Source organism: Plodia interpunctella, chromosome 19 (assembly GCF_027563975.2).
Source record: "Plodia interpunctella isolate USDA-ARS_2022_Savannah chromosome 19, ilPloInte3.2, whole genome shotgun sequence".
Classification (NCBI taxonomy): Eukaryota; Metazoa; Arthropoda; class Insecta; order Lepidoptera; family Pyralidae; genus Plodia; species Plodia interpunctella.
The window spans coordinates 1113797-1131185 of NC_071312.1; the positions used below are offsets into that span (position 1 = coordinate 1113797).

General features: G+C 36.6%; 1 protein-coding gene across 2 annotated transcripts; it reads left to right on the forward strand.

Moving 5' to 3' along the window:
• Nucleotides 1-717: 717 nt before the first annotated feature.
• On the forward strand, nucleotides 718-17121 carry LOC128678414 (proclotting enzyme-like). 2 transcript variants are annotated; one of them, XM_053759943.2, is made up of 7 exons: nucleotides 718-1036; nucleotides 10758-10812; nucleotides 10897-11928; nucleotides 12578-12770; nucleotides 13273-13433; nucleotides 14251-14507; nucleotides 15151-17121. In XM_053759943.2, exons 2-7 carry the CDS (start codon nucleotides 10791-10793, stop codon nucleotides 15304-15306), a joined length of 1821 nt encoding a protein of 606 aa, XP_053615918.1. In that variant the 5' UTR covers nucleotides 718-1036; nucleotides 10758-10790; the 3' UTR covers nucleotides 15307-17121. The 2 variants fall into 2 exon arrangements, with proteins under 2 accessions (XP_053615918.1, XP_053615917.1); XM_053759942.2 differs by having other exon boundaries at nucleotides 10758-10808.
• Nucleotides 17122-17389: the final 268 nt, after the last annotated feature.

Consider the following 17389-nt stretch of genomic DNA (forward strand, 5'->3'; position numbering starts at 1 on the left):
TGCACCTAAACCTTATTCAGGAATCGCACTATCTATTTGTGAAAACCGCATGATAATCGTTGATTACATAAATAAATATAAATATATTAGGACAAATCACACGGATTGAGCTAGCCCCATAGTAAATTCGAGACTTGTGTTATGTGATATTAACTCAACGGTACAGAATTTACAAAAAATACAAACAATGCATTGAAATTTCTAATGCGACTAAGAAAAAAGTATAATGTTTGTAAAAAGTGTGATTTTCAAATTCCTTATGCTTGCATTCTGTGAAAAGTGTAAGTTAGTAAAATAGGTAGTAGAGGTTTATTGTATTTTTCATTTATTGTATTTTGTGGTTTCTTGAGCAAAGATGGCAATAAATACCTACACACTTACACTATCATTTAATAGATCCTCTTTATTAATGGGAAATAATTAAAATTGACTTCTATTTATTTAATTATTTCCCACCAATATATCGATTTTTTTTCTCTTTTCTTTTTTTTAATGATATGTTTATTGAGTAAGTAAAGATCGCATTTCAATTAGAAAATACTTGTAGGCTGCGCTGTTAGGCTAAATTCGCATCAGCAGCTGAACCTTCCTTATTACGAAATCTCATCTCCACCCATACAGGATCCTCTATTCTCTGTTATATCATGGGAGTGTGATCAATTGGCTTAGCACGACCAATCCCCACTGACAGACGTGAAAAGTAAAAGCAATCGCTTCGTTCAACGCATTACCCGCCAAGAAAGTGACCGGGCGGCACGTTTCAAAATTTAAAAATCGAACGCCCAAATTAAAAAGAAAAACCTTCGCGCGCGTTTTGACTTTGACATATTGTATTTTTACTTTTTTCGTTTATTTTTTTAATTCGGTGCATTGAACTTGTTGTCGAATGGAGTGCAGCCACAGTGCAGCGTACGGTTTCGTCATAAGTGGTATGTCGCACGCGCAGTGAAAGTGCCGTTGTGACGTAAGCGTTACATTAGAAGAGATAATATGGCGGATATTGGCCGTTTCGGGAAGCGGTGTCTTACTATTTTTGGTAAGTTTATTTTTAATCCCAGTTGGTAATTTCTTGGTGAAAAGTATTTGTGAAATTATACGTGCTCTGGCAATAAATGTCACAATAACCAGGTTTCATCTGCGGCTTTGCTCGCATTAATTTCCCTGACGGGACTGCTGAAGAATGTTTCAAAATGTACTGGATAAGAATTTGAAAATATAGCAAATTTTTCATACTTTTACTAAAATTTCAAAGCCATTATATATGTCATGGAAAAAAAATTATATTTATAAAAGACATCAACGAGTTCTCTTTCACAAGAAATATATATTTTTGTCTAAATTATTCAGTCATGGTTATATACATAATATAAATATTAAAAAAATAAATTCTAAATATAATAACTAATTATATTGGCCATAAAAACAAAAACAAAAAAAGATCAATATAATGAATGTCTGATACAAAATAACCTAAAATCTTGAAAACAAATATGTAGGTATTTGAATTGTCTTGCTCGTAGACGTAAAATAAACAGCACTGCTTATTAAATAAAATGTTATCACATACTATCTCTCTCTCTCATCCTCGCGCGTTCGGGGCTGTGACGCCGGGTGTGAAGAATAATATCTCAAATACTTCGCTCTACATTCCAACTAACTAGATAGTCAAATACTTTTTACTAATGCCAAAAAGTACATTTTAAATTTAAATGGAGCTTGCATTACGGTAAGTATTGTGACGTTACGCATTGTGGAGTCAAAAAATATTTCTAATGTATATTAATATTTACTATTTTTTAAAATAGTAAAATCTCGTAATTAATAAAACTGATCATTTGATAATAATCAAATACAATAATTAGATCACATTTAATTGTTGTATTTTATGTATATACCCAGTCAAGTACTTAGGTAGTAGTAATTTTGACAGTTGTACATACGTACATTCTATCATAAGGCCTTATAGTGTCTTCTAGACATTGCTGTCTATGGAATATGCAGCGTCACAGATTATATAACACCATCTTACTTCATGGCTTTGTTTAAAATCAAAATTTCCCGCATCGCGGTGGCCCAAGCGAGGAAAGTCGAGTTTTCTTTGTTTTAAAACAATTGTGTTGCGAGTCGTGTGACATCGCAACACTTTTCTTTCGACTTCTTTCTCCAACAATTAAATTACAAAAAGAAAGATTCTCGTTTTATTCGGTACGCCACTGAACTGTATAAAAAATGAAGCGTCTTTACTTAAGTATTAGGTACTCGTACATACTTAAGTAAAGATAAAAAATTATATATTTCAGATTGACCCGGGACTTGGATGTGTATCTGCATATGTATATGTTATAGAATATAGTATCGTTAAGTTAGTATCCCAAACTCAATTTGTGTGATTCTTGTCACTATATATTTATGTACATTAGTATTGAATCGAAATATCACTGGGGTGAAAGATATATGAGATACTCAATCCCATAATTCAATGTTTAAATGAAGACAGGCGCGTGATTTTATTAGGTATCTATATGTAATGTAGGTGGGTAAGTATATGTAGCTGTAACAGTTAATAATAATAAAAATCTAGCGGCCTGTGCAGGTAAAGCTATAAAAAAGTAACCAATGTAACTTCTGAATGTTTCGTCCATCTCTGTGCCAAATTTCATCAAAACTGTTCCAGTAGTTTTCGAGTTATTTCATTACAAATAAAACAGCAAAAATAGAAATCTTTTCTCTTTATAATATCAGAATGGAAGCATGGATTAGTCAGGTGCAGTACAGAATAAAAATTCTCAAAGTAATAAACGTAAAAATTTATGGTACGTCTCTGTGATATATTGGATAACTAAGATAAGACCTATATTTGTTAATTGACGTCCTTGGAGAAAAGTTTGTTCCGCCGCTTCTTCTTCACCTGCGCTTTGGAAGTCTACTGACTTAGTTAAAGTAATTTTTTGACGTCAATAAGTGATATATATCATTCTAAATTGAATAAAGAATTTTGAATTTGACTAGTTACCTCTTTATTTTACAATATTATTATTTTTATAGTAAAATTTTGTTATAACCAAAATAGATCAATGGGTTTTAAGTTTAATATGGATTATTTTAAAATAACTTTTATCAAACCAAAATATGATAGCTTTCATAATAAGAAAATAGTATATTTAAAACAGTATAGTTGAAAATGGTTATAAAATTCCATTTACTTGTGGCCTTTGGCGCCAGATATTATCATCTCTTAAGCCACCCTTACAGCACGTAAGTGACACTGCATAAATGTTATGATCTGTGCCTCCAGTATCCAATAAATAGAAACAGAGCTGACATTTCTGAGCCATTTTCCCGCGCTAACTTCGTTGTATGAATCAATTATCTACTTCGTTACATCTCGCACGTGTCTTAAAGGCCATTCTAAGTATAAAATGCATCGTGTAATTAGGTTTATTAAATACCATTTTAATACGGGTTTATTTTGCTTGTGGATAAACAAAATGAAACTGTATTAAAATGAGAATTATCTCATATGAATAAACTGAAATAAAATACCTATTTAAAGCAACGAGTGAAATTACATTGTAATCCTTCGTTATTTGATAAGTTTTAGAAGCCTATAGGAAATATATACATTACTTTCATTTTATTAAAAAATAAAAACATATTTTTGTATTTGTAGATCTGAATGTATTAATCAAATTCCTTTCAAACCCATTGAATTATCCCATTATATACCTACGTTTCATATATTTTTAGCACATACAACAATGTAACTCTATGAGAACCATGAATAATATAAAATATTGCGACAACCTACTTATACTCAACACATAATATTTTAAGGACAAATAACACAGATCGAGTTAACCCCAAAACAAATTATATGTGTGTTGTGGGAACTAATTCGTCGAATACAATGTTTATTACTCTATTACCTATATAATATATATTTTATGACTGTTAACAGATTTAAACGTCCAGTAAATCTACATATCAATTAACTACACAACTATTTTTTTAAAATTAAAATCAAGATTTTTAAATTAAACTACTATTAATAAGCATAATTGCTTCATATGTATTTGTAATAAAAAACATAGATTTTTAATTGTTTTTCAATATGTATATCAGAAGGGACCTTAAAGTTCAATGCACGTTCGCCCGAACGAACATCCCGCCCACTGCGTGCGCACACGCAACTTCTATACTATGTTGTAATCCATCGGAATGCTATATAGAGGAGACTTGAGTAATAGTGTAATCGCTTTATTACATCGGCTATTTACTTAGTTCATATAATGATTTTTTAATTCACGTGACATTGACACATGTCAGTCAATACATAGAATGAAACACAAGGATACACACATCTAGTAGTCAATTAATCGTCTCTTTAATAATCGAATATAAACAAAGTATCTCTGTATGTGAGCCGTATAATATGTCTGTATATAGAAAATATTAAAGACAAATAATCTTTATGGTCTAAATATTTCTTTTATCTATGGTCTAATTATAGAAGAATAGATTATAGTGAAGAATATATTATATATAGTAAATAATACACCGGTATTTATGTAATAATATTGGTTGCCTGATTAACAATGCCGTATATTATTTGTACATAAGTTTTCGAGGTTTAACCCGGTCCACCGCTACGAACTCATGGTGGACCAAGAATAATTGTTATATTCCGCAATTGCAAATTTATTTTATTTAATAATCTTTTAATTAATGTATAAAAATTATTCGAACATCACGTCTTTCGATTGGAAAGAAGGGACAAAAGCGGTGGGACCACGTGACCAGAGGGCTTCATTCATTGTGTAGGAAGCTATAGGTAGTATAACTAAGCACAAATACTACGATTATGAAAACTCACTGTGTCGCAAAACTATGACATCAACATTTAAATCCTGTTCCACAAACGAAACCAAAACAAAACTTTACACATAAGTTGCGCAAACGCGCAGGCGGTCGATTCACGTCACAAGTTTAGTGCCACATGTCACAGTGTATCCGTTAGCACATTCATTCATAAATTATTTAGAAACAGTACAGACTACATAACAACCTATACAAATTCACAACAGTTGCTGTAAAAGTGAAGTTACTATACTACTACTGCGCGATAGTCTGTATAAAAAGTAATAAGTAAACAATAGTACCTATATAAGCCCTTTTTTATTTACGAGCATGCGTGTTACCGCATGGTAAGCAAACACCGCAGCCCATGGTCACCAGCAACCCGATACGGGTCACCTTCTATCATTATAGGGACCAACACTGTTTAAAGAAGTTTATTTCGGCAGATCCTCTGCAGCAGTGGTCCCTCCGAATGACTACTTACATATTCTAAAACAAAGGCCTCTGCCGCGTCTGTCTGACTATTCTCGATAAACTCAAAAACTACTGCACGGATTTCATGCGGTATTTACTAATTGACAGTGTGATTCCTGAGGAAGGTTTAGATGTACAATTTATTATGTTTTAACCCGAGCGAAGCCGGAACGTGCCGCTTATAATAACATAATTTTAAAAAATGACAACTTTTGAAGCAGACTAAGCCAAGAGACTGGTCATAGATGGAATTGAGATTCAGATATAATGGTAGGTTGCTATAGAAAATTCTATTTACCTTAAAGCCCCGATACATGCAGGAATTGAACATTATCTTGAGTTCTAAGTTTTTGAGTTTATTCGTCGCTTTCTGACCATTCAGCATAAATGAGATCAAAACATTGGAATGAAGATGTCATCTAATTGAGATGGCTTCATAAAGAATTCAATTCAATAAATTTATTCATAAAACAAAGTACATTGCATTCGAATATAGGTACATACAATACAATTATGCATAATTAAATTATAAAAACATTTCAACAAAATTCATAAGTCGTCAACACTGTAGCTGCACTTTTCCAACAGCAATGAACTAGGTTCTCCGAGTTCTTACTAAATCCATGATGGCGAATCGGCGACACAATAAATACCATGACTCACTGACCGGCATCCGAGATCTGAGAGTGAAAGCGGTGATGTCACAGCCACGTAATCTGACGGTAATCCAACTATTTATGAGGTTCGAGAGCGCAGATCTTAAGGTTCAAGATATTTATTCTTATTAAGAATAGGGAGTATTACTGCATATTTATCCCGCCAGAGTGCAGCACTGTATGTTAGGTACACGAAAACTTTGCCGCCATTTGCTGTGTCGATTAAAAGGTTTATTTTAGAGTACTTTATTAATCATTTCATTATATAAGCATTCGTTTGTGAAAATATACAACAATGTAGCATATTCGGGTGCCGAAATATTGGGAAAAAACGTTTTCCATAAGATAAAAAAACTTCGCAAACTATGGAATACGCCTCACGCTGTACAATTTTCGAGCCAGCAAACGGTCGATAAGAAGCTCGGAACACTTCATACGTGAAGACGTATTAAAATATGGACTTCATACAAGTAAAATCTTTAGTCAAAATCAAGTTATATCAGTTGATGACCACAGTTGACCAAATAATGCAGAACATAACCTAAAATAGTGTTGTTATTTTAAGGATAATCCACTAAATCCTTCCTTTTTCCTTAAAACTCACACCACGATTGCGTAAAAAGGTATTTTTGGTCGTAAATCTGCAACAATATTGAAAATTGGCGCTTTTTGCCTCCATTGACAATGTTTGTGTACAACAGTAACGCCATCTGCGCTGAGCTTTGCGTAATATGCCCTATTACAAATTCACTTCACATGAGAACAACACAAATAAGTCTAAATAACAATATCACTGTCCACTATGCGCGTACAGATTTGCGTATCTTGATTGAAATGATTAAAAAATACAACATTGATCGAGCGGTCACTACACTACTTCGAGCGTCGGATAATTTTCCGTGCAGTTTACGAAAAGTCGAACGTTATGGATGTTTTATTGCATGCCATTAGTCTGATTACAAGTTTATTTGTTAGAAGACAAATTAAAAAAACACGACTTTCAATATACATTTCGCTACAACTTTTGAACGGCTGAACCGATTTTGATCAAACATATCCAAGAAACATCACATAAAAATTAGCTATCAAATGAAAAAACGCCACGTATACATAAACACACTAAGCGGTCAAACTTATACATACCCCTCTTTTTGCGTCGGGCGTTAAAAAAAGACCGGCGGCGTTGATGAGTCTTACCCCCGTGGATAACAGCTGATAGCTACCAACAGAACACAAAGTTTAATAAATAAATAAATACAAATAAATGTGGTGTTTAGTTCCGCCCTATATAAGGACCACTCGATATCCTCCTGTGGATGTCGTACGAGGCGACTAAGGGACGCAGGATAGGCAACAATACCATTCCCAGGGAGGGTTGACGTCGGGCAGGCGGCCGGTTGTAAAATCAGTTTTTTTTACGCTGACCCCGGGCTTCGCGACTTCACAACCCCGAACGCAAACGAGAACATGCAGAGATAAGAGAAATAAATCAATAAATCAATTCTAATAGGTACTTCGGTCTAACGCTGCTAATGATTACAAAAACAAACAAATAAAATCTAGCGTTATAACTAATGTTACGATCTATTGATAAAACTATCAATCAAACACAACTAATTGACATCATCACGTCACGCAACATTTACACTTTAGAATTACGGCACTGACAGACCGACAGGCGCATCATATTGCACAACACGATGGATACGTACTAAGCTAGCAATAAATTGTACTTATGCAGTGAATGAGCGGAGTTTATTTATAGACTTTGATCGATATTAATGAAGTTCTTATGTTGTGGTTTTTATGGTTTCGTGCCTAAAAATGTATGTCGAAACCGTGGTTGTCCAGTGTTTAAGACCGCCCGTTTGAGGTCCAAAGTTCAAATCCTACTCGTACCATGAGTTTGTATACCAATCTGACTCATGTTTAGTAGTTCCCATTGAAGGAAAACATCGTGAGGAAACCTGATAATTTATCACCACTCCATTAATATTGACAAGAGAGTCGTTACATTATGTGTGTTTCATTCCACTTAATGACCATGATGACGTTCGCACCACTCGCACTTTTAGAAGCCATATTGATATTAGAATTTGTGTTTAACATAATAAAGTTTAAGGCTACTTAATATATACTATATTAAAGAAACGATTTCTACTATTTTCTACTACCGAAAGGGGGTAACCTCCAACACTACCGAACCGATTTCAAAAATTCTTTCACCATTAGAAATGTACATTGCTATAGGCTATGTCCAAGTTTGCTATAGGCTATATTTTATCTTAAAATTCCCACGGGAGCGAAGCCGCGGGCAACATCTAGTCACTAAATTCATCATTATCTTTCAATACAGTGTCGAAATCTTCAACATTCACATTCTATCATTAATTCATTTTGTGGCGTATGATTAATCCTAAAAATAGCAGTACTCCTTATCCTCCCGTGGATGCCGCACGAGGCGATTAAGGAATACACAGGAGTCCCGAGGAGGATTGACGTCAGTCATGCGGCCAGTTATAAAATCACCTTAAGCATTGAATCACTGCTTCCTACCTAATAGAACCTATTTCCTAGTAATTCGATAAATCAATCGACCTAGATTCCCAGTAACATTATACACGTGGCGGCGGCGGCCAGTTAACTAGGTTTGAAACTGATCCGATGGAAAACAAGTGAAACTATTTTTATATTTTAGTTCCTCTACCTTCGTTACTCATTCTTTAGACTTGAGGTGGACGTAGCCAGCTGAACGGACAGAGTGCTCTAAATACTGACTTCATTAAGTTTGGGTTCTTTATCCATCGGGTGAACTCGGTTCCTTTCCTATATGGACATCCTTACATATTATAAAAAGAAGATCCCTTGTCGCGTCTGTCTGTGTATATAAACGAGATAAACTCATAAAGTACCAGTAAAAAGTTACTACAGTAAAATCCGTAAATACTTAAGATATGTTGTAAACTGAAAACGAAATAATCCTTACATAGGTATTATAAATCAAAGTCCTCCGCCGCGTCTTTCTGTTCGCGATAAACTCAAAAACTACTGCACGTATTTTCATGCGGTTATCACCAATAGATAAGAGTGATCCCTGAGGAAGGTTTAGGGCTATAATTTACCATGTTTTTGCTCGAGCGAAGCCGGGACGGGCCGCAAGTTCAGAGTACAAAGTAATCAGTGTGATTGTAGAAATAGGTACCTAAAAAGCCCAGAATTATTTTCTGCTCAAATAAAAAACAATATTTACAAACATTGACAAAGTTAGTTTTTCTTCTCGTTTTATCTACTCGACCAATGTGGCATGCATGTAACTAGAAGCAAGGGAAAAAGACCTTATAATAACCTTTCATCCCGTAAAAATAACTCGAGGGAAAAGTGTTGTGATAAGGTACTAAGGTAGTGATGTGATAAGATTGTTATTAAACAATGAGAGATTTCCCCAAGGTCCCACCAAGCTCGTCTCATTGTCTCACCAAAACACGGATTGTATAAAGCCACTTTCACACAATCGTGATTTAGTTATCCATTAATAAGACAACGGACATTTTCAATCACAGCCCTATTCAAACAGACAGAAAACAGACTTTTAAAATAGCCGATTTCGGACCAGCCTTTTCAACTCATCACTGTCGTAAACTATGCATTGTCACGAAAGTGTGACGCTAGCCAAGGTTGCTTGAATTTAAATTAGTAATGTCACTAACGAATCGAAATAACAAAGTTAACACAATTTGCTTTTCATTAATTAAAATTGACTTAATGAGACTTCTTGTTCTTCTGGTGCAAATAGGATTGTTTACATAGGTGCTATGTAATGTAATTAACGGAGACAAAAAAAAAAACAATCTCGACTAACTAGCCAAGAGACGTGAATCTCGAAGGTCACATTTAGCCTGGATAAAAATAGGTACACTAACATCGAAATACTTGCACTGTTTAAAAATTATCTATTTGAATCTTCTTGCGATTGATTGATTCTGCATTCCAAAAATAGGATTATCACAATAAAACATACTTAAAACGTAAGTAAAGGTTGGCCGCCATCACTGTCGCAAGCAATATCAATTAAATTGCTTAAATAAGCCAAAACAAATCGTGAATCCACCAAATAAATTATTGGTGACCGAAAACGAAAGTTACTTGGAAATCGTACGCAAACAAAATAAAAAGCGTATTCCTAAAAGTGACTAATCCTTTTTGGTTTTATTGACGACGAAAACGTTGGTGAAATCGGAGCTGCCTTAAATTAGAGAGAACTGATACGGTGGGCGTACCACATGAGCCAGCAGCCTGATTTCCTCGAATCAAGGATTACATCAAACATATACGTCACATGTAATCTGCCTTCCACTCTACCAGTTAGGAGAATCAGTTTTGTTTTCAAACTAATTTTAGAGAGATTGTCGAATTTTCAAACACCCGCGGTTTGGACACGATTATTTCGTGTTTACGTTTGTTAATTAATTATTTTGCCCTGACAGTTACACAGAATAAAACTAAATGTTTAATGTTTGTTATTCGTAAGTCAGCATACTTCAACGAAAATAAATTAAGTAGTAAACGAACATCCTCGTTGTCTAATCCAATTTCAATGTTGAATGATTACACGAAAATTTCCAGGTTTCCAGGTGTACCTACTTATTAAAAGTAAAAACATACTATACAAAGGATTTCCGTTTACCTATACGTACACATAAAGTATCGTACGTCTATACACATACTTACATGACCCCTATGTGATCTAGTAATATTATATCTTTGTTCCAGGTATCCTTCTGTTCTCAGATATCAGATGCCAGTATGCTGTCCACCACCCGGGTAGGTACGCATCATTGCTTCTCTTTACACAACCGTTACCATTTTATTTTTACGATTTACACGCCGAATATACCGAGTTTTTTTCCAGTCTCCTTCGTGAGAACAGCTGAGCAGTGGCCCAACCCTCATCTGCAGCAACGGAACCCCCCGTGGCATCAGTTCTCATCACCCAGAAAAAGATCTCCAGAAGCTCTACCCCAACAGTATTATAATGGCCCTTATAATCAACCCTACTCGTACAACCAAAGCCCCTACTCTCCACAAGGGCTAAGTCAAAGCCCTTACACTCCACAGGGGGGCAACCAAAGCCCTTATCTTCCACAAGATCAAAACTATCAACCAGATTACGAACAAAGGGCTTCATTCAACATATTCAACGCAGAACCAAACCCAAATGATGGAAGGCTCCTTTCAGAATCAGCTTTCACAAAGATATCTGAAACTCTCGGTGCCATAAACACTGTTGGACATTATCTGGTTGATATGGTCAATGAAAATGAGAGGAATGAATCCGATCCCAATTTACAACAGTTACCACAAGCTATATACACAATAAGTAAGAACGTTTTAGGACCTAATGTTACTGATAAAATAGCTCCCATAGTCAAGAAAGCGTTACCAAGAGTGCTGCCTGATGCACCTATTACTAAAATAGCAACAGGAGATATTAACAGAAATGATGAAGCCAAATATTGTACAACGCCTGAGGGCGAAGAGGGTATTTGTGAAGATTTGAGCAATTGTCCACAACTTCTGTTAAATTTAGTAAACTTGAGAGAATCTTTATGTTTCAAGGATTTGTTTGTACCTGGAGTCTGTTGTCCAAAGAACGCAATAGTACCTGAAACACCAGCTGTTGAAAAGCCCGTAGTAACAACAACGAGTAAGCCTACCTACTTAGTTCCAGTTACGACACAAAAGCCGAAACCACCAAAGAAACCTTCAGCAGTTTTGACACTGACTACTATAAAGCCTAAACCTATCCCTACCACTCAACGGCCCACAACAAGACCTACCACCAGAGCTACCACTACTACTGCGCGACCAACTCCGACATCAACATTCTTCACGGTTGCTCCTCCCATACTTGGAAACTATTCCCTAACTGTGGATATGGATGGTAAGTTATGAAATAGGTATATCATTGTGTGTCCTTGCTGTCCGTGACTATAAATAAATAAATATATATATTAGGACAAATCACACAGAGTGAGCTGGCCCCAAAGTAAGTTCGACGCTTACTTTGGGGCCTACTAGACTTGTTATGGGATACTAACTCAACGATACTATATTTTATAACAAATACATATATAGATAGACATCCAAGACCCGGGCCAATCAGAAAAAGATCATTTTCCATCATGGCCCGACCGGGGATCGGACCCGGGACCTCTCGGTTCAGTGGCAAGAACCTTACCACTGCGCCACCGAGGTCGTCACTTGCCTTTTTTAACTATTTCTATGCTCATGTGCCAGTGCCTTGTGGTTTTTCACAGTTACGAGTATATCACGCATATGCCATATAATCCAAAATCAGTGGCACCACAAACGGGGAAGCTAAGTTAGTCAAAAGAAAAGCTTATATAATTTTCTCTACACCATTTCTAACTAAACTTTCAACTCGGCAAGGTTTTAAAATTCATAAGTAGTAATTTTTTATCCATTCCTGTGACTGGGTCAAAGGGCGTATGTGAAGACAGGCCTATGCTCAGCAGTGGGCAGAAAATTTTTTATTCTAATACTTAATTCTTTAAACTTGTAACTTCTAGACTGCGGCCAAAGAGAAGACGAAGGTGGCCGTATAGTCGGCGGCACGGAGTCCAAGCCTGGCGCCTGGCCGTGGATGGCCGCCATCTTCCTGCACGGCAGCAAGCGGCGGGAGTTCTGGTGCGGAGGCACGCTGGTGGGCAAGCGGCACGTGCTCACCGCTGCTCATTGCACAAGAGACTCCAAACAGCGACCGTATGCTACCGTTTCTAAAGCTTTTTGTTTCATGTTTTCCGTCCATTCGTTTAGTACGAAGCTGGGACAAACTCAATGGGAATGTCGTCGTTTATTAAATAAAATCATTTTCCAAAATACACAAGACACGTATCAGCTTAATTAGCTACTAGTAACTAAGTTGATATATGCTAATATGTGTTCTAAAATTTAAAAAAAAAGTTTTTTTCAACAAACTTCGTTTGGACACGCACGGCGCATAAAGTATATCTCAGCTTTAAATATCCCAAGACGTAATGTTATATATAAGAGATGAATACCTATTCATCTCGTCTGTATTGATGGCTTTATCCCTTGTGAGATAGACAGAGACAGAGCCAAGATTTGCGAAATTCAAAAGCCACATTTACTTGTTTGACGAGCTTATATGGAATTGAGAAAATTCTGATGGATTTCTAGCCTACCCCTATAAAAAGTCTCCGGTTTGCCACCGTTCTCTTAAAATTGGTTGCTCTCTCCTCAGTTTCCCAGCGCGGCAGTTTAGCGTCCGCCTCGGTGACGTGGACCTGGCCCGAGATGATGAACCATCGCGTCCTGTCACCCACAGGGTGGCGGCTGTGAGGGCCCACGAACAGTTCTCCCGGGTGGGCTTCTATAATGATATAGCTATATTGGTGCTGGCAGGTGAGGCTTACCTTCATTAATATTACTACTGTTTTCCTTTTGAGCCACTCTATGAAACTGGGTCTATAGAAGCCATATAATATATGGGAATTTCAGGAAATCCCTTCTTAGTGCTGCCCTACACTGTCCTAGGAACCTACACACAAATTTTAGTATTCTACGCCCAGTAGTTTGTGTTGGCTATGCGTTGTCTGTCAATCAGTCACTCAGTAACGCAAGAGTTTTATATATATAAATTTACTTATGAAAGCTTTCAGCTCTGAAATTATACAGAGAGTCATTTATCGTAAATAATCCGTAGTGAGCACAGATATAAGAACATTATCTAATATTTGTGGTATTGAGATGATTTTCGGCTATGGTGATAAATTATAAAGCTGGATTGACTTAGGCTAGTATTAGCTGCTTCAGAAACTGCTACATACCTTAAAACTTACTACCTAGTAAGTATAATAGTTTCTTCCCTTAGTTACACGTTGATTCTGACACTGTCTCGTCAGCATTGTGGCTACCACAACATTACCATACCGAACCGTTACCTTCACCATATAACCAAAACCAAGGATTTACCAAGAAAAAGCAACGGAATCGTCGAGCGTTGGCATCGCACTCTCAAGACCGCGCTACGCACTAAACTATCAAGGTCAAGTTTAGTGCGTAGATCGAGTAGGTAACTACCTACTGTGCTACTAGGATTGCGTGTATCTATGTCTCAAGACGGGACTCTCTGCCAAGATCTAAATAAAAATGTTTTTGTTTCTCTGACAATTAACACAAGAAAATGCTTAATATTTAACGATTATTTTCCACTTTACAGACAACGTCCAAAAATCGAAATACGTGATACCAATCTGCCTTCCGTCTGGCGCGGACTTGTCCCGGCAGTTCGACGGCCACCTCGCCACGGTGGTGGGCTGGGGCACCACGCGGTACGGCGGGGGGGAGAGCACCAAGCAGCTGGAGGCCAAGCTGCCGGTGTGGAGGAACGAGGACTGCGACCGCGCGTACTTCCAGCCGATCACCGCCACCTTCCTCTGTGCTGGGTACGCGAGGGGAGGTGTGGACGCTTGTCAGGTAAGATTGTATGATGTTAACCTAATGATACTATACATACTATACAATACTCTTTATTGCACCAAAAGAGAAATATACAAAAAAAGGAATATCAACATATAAAATTTATAAAAATGGCGCAAAGGCGGACTTACGCTAAAGCGATCTCATCCAGTCAACTTTTTACTATCTCCCCAATATCTGGTTCCTATGTTCCAGTGATGTGTCCACGATGTATCGCTATGGAAATTCTCTAAGCTAGATACGTAAAAGAAACTTTTGTCATTTGCCCACTCTGATATTAACCTATCTTCCTGTTAAAAAATATTTCCATCTCTAGTAGTCTTCTTTCCCCTGGAAGTTTCACCAGTTCCAGAGGGAGTTTGTTACAATAGCCGTTCCATAATATGAAGTTTGTATATATTTACAAAGTATGGTCACATGTGAGACATATTCATAAACTTGCTACCCAGCTATTTAAATGTCTGTCCTGCATAAAAAATCTATGCATTTGTTTATTTACTGTGTCGTTTTCTTATTCATTGCTGTTGGTCTCAAAGGCAGCAGTTATGTAGTTATAAATAAAATAAATAAATAAATAACAAAATAATAATAATTGCAAATTATTTCAGAGTTATGTGGATAGTTTTCATTTATCTTCCAGGGAGACTCCGGCGGCCCTCTCATGCTGCAAACCAACGGTCGCTGGACGCAGATAGGGGTGGTCTCCTTCGGGAACAAGTGCGGGGAGCCCGGCTACCCGGGCGTCTACACCCGGGTCACCCACTACAACGACTGGCTGCACCTGAATACCGTGTGAACTGGCGTTGCTCTCTCATCTCCGCATCCGGTTCGCGTTCGGTTCGGAGTCAGCGTAAAAATTAAAACCTTAAATTTTGAAGCTTCGGCTGTGATTTTTCAACCGGTCGCCAGTTATGTTAAACCTCCATGGGAATGATATTGTTGCCTAGTTTTCTAGGCTATATAGGTGTCCCTTAGTCGCTTCGTACGACATCCACGGGAGGATATGGTCCTATTTCAGGGCAAAACCACACGCGACACGTTGTGTCGACTGTCTGTCGAAAAAAGAATTGTAACGCCATTCTATATATTTTTGGACACGAAATATATTGAGCTATGGAGACCAGACACGTATGAACACATACCAAGATTATTTTCAGGGAGAGGCGTCTGCACCACTACACAAATAGTATTAATCAAGTTTGTCACACAAAATCTACTGGAGGGATTTAAGGAAATTTACTATACGGGTAGAATAGGACCACGGAATAGCACATAGAGTGATTTTTATATAGATAATCATCAAGAGCGAAGCCCCGGTGGCAGTTAGTTGAACATGGAGTTAAGGCGATCTTTGCATAATAAGGCATTTAAGAAACAAAATACGACATTTCGAAACTGATGGCCTTACAAAGTAAGTTTCCCCCCCACGCACTCCCAAATTCAGTCGGTCGTAAAATAAAATACTTTCGGAATCTGACAAATATGAACTAAAGAGAAATATAAACATAATTAAAATTCGCCTTTATGTAGATTTATATTTACTTAGGTATTTTTGTAAAGTTAACATTGCAAGTAGCACTTTACGAGTTCAGTAAGCCATAGGTATACAGGGTGATTTCTTATACATTGGCATTATTTTATCTACACGCTCAGTCGATGGTACTGAACAACGTTTCGTATAGAAGCAACCTTGAAATCGTGTAAAAAAAATCAGCTGATCCATACATTTTTCACAACTTAGGTATTTAATTTTGTGTAGAACAGATCATTCTAAAATTTATTCAAAATCAGCTGACTGAGCATTCCGCATGTAGACAAAACATTGCCAATGTATAAAAAGTCACCTGTATTGTACAGTAATACTCCGTTTTTACGAATCCCATACTTGGTGTCGAATGACGCCGAAAAGACGCTCGTTGTGGCGAAAATAATTCAGCGTGCTACTCTGGAGTGGTACCCCTTTTTAGTATATGACTTTCGTGGTAAATACATACCTAATATATGATTTATTTTCAACAAAATTCAAACGTCCTTCGAAAATATTAATTCTGTATCTAGGCTAGCTAAGCTAGGTGGAAACCTACTTAAAAGTTGGTATACAATCTTGACGTGCCTTTTGATTGATACATTTTATCGATCGATAAAGTAATAATCAGATTTTAACCTTACCTTACCTAAATAAAGTAGTTTGTGATTTCATGAATATCAATTAGCAATGTGCGAAGATTTCTATTTTTACAGTGAATATTCCAATAAAAACACATGTCAAGATTTTAAATACCGAAACGCGGTATGCTTAAATCATCATTCATCGCACTTTAACAAGCCAGTTACCAATAAAAGACACTACCATTTACAATATATCTATCGTAGAATTTAAATATGCCATAAATGTGTGGTTTAGTCGACTTATTTATTCATTAACTTATTCGATTATGATTCTTAGAAAATATTACTCGATTCTTGGATATAGGAATGTGATATAATTATTGACTGTTTTATTCTAGACTTCGGAAAGATATCAACTAAGTTAGATTAATTTTCAATAAATTTAATTAACTTAGACTATGTTTTATATAAATAAACTGTATAAACAAAAACGTGTTTCAATAGAAACTGTCTAAATAAACCCATCCGCGTTTCATAATCCGTTTTAAGAGCCTTCCACCTGGATCTAGTCTATCTTGGCCGACATGAAAGTCTGTCTATTGATGTACACAATTTAACTGAAGCCTTTAGGTGAGGCTACAGCTCTGACACCGTCATGTGGTGCCTCACCCCAAAGCATGGCACACTTACTGTCGTGCTCTGCGTGCTGTCATACCACACTCTGAAGGACCTGATGACGCCATAGGTAATGCTGAATCAGTTGGGTTGTA

What these genes read in the sequence shown, in the direction of transcription:
- LOC128678414 (XM_053759942.2), top strand. Translation starts at nt 991, where the DNA reads ATGGCGGATATTGGCCGTTTCGGGAAGCGGTGTCTTACTATTTTTG. An exon ending in GCGGTGTCTTACTATTTTTG is followed by an intron (nt 1,037 to 10,757) that starts GTAAGTTTATTT and finishes TCTTTGTTCCAG; the next exon opens with GTATCCTTCTGTTCTCAGAT. An exon ending in AGCTATATTGGTGCTGGCAG is followed by an intron (nt 13,434 to 14,250) that starts GTGAGGCTTACC and finishes TCCACTTTACAG; the next exon opens with ACAACGTCCAAAAATCGAAA.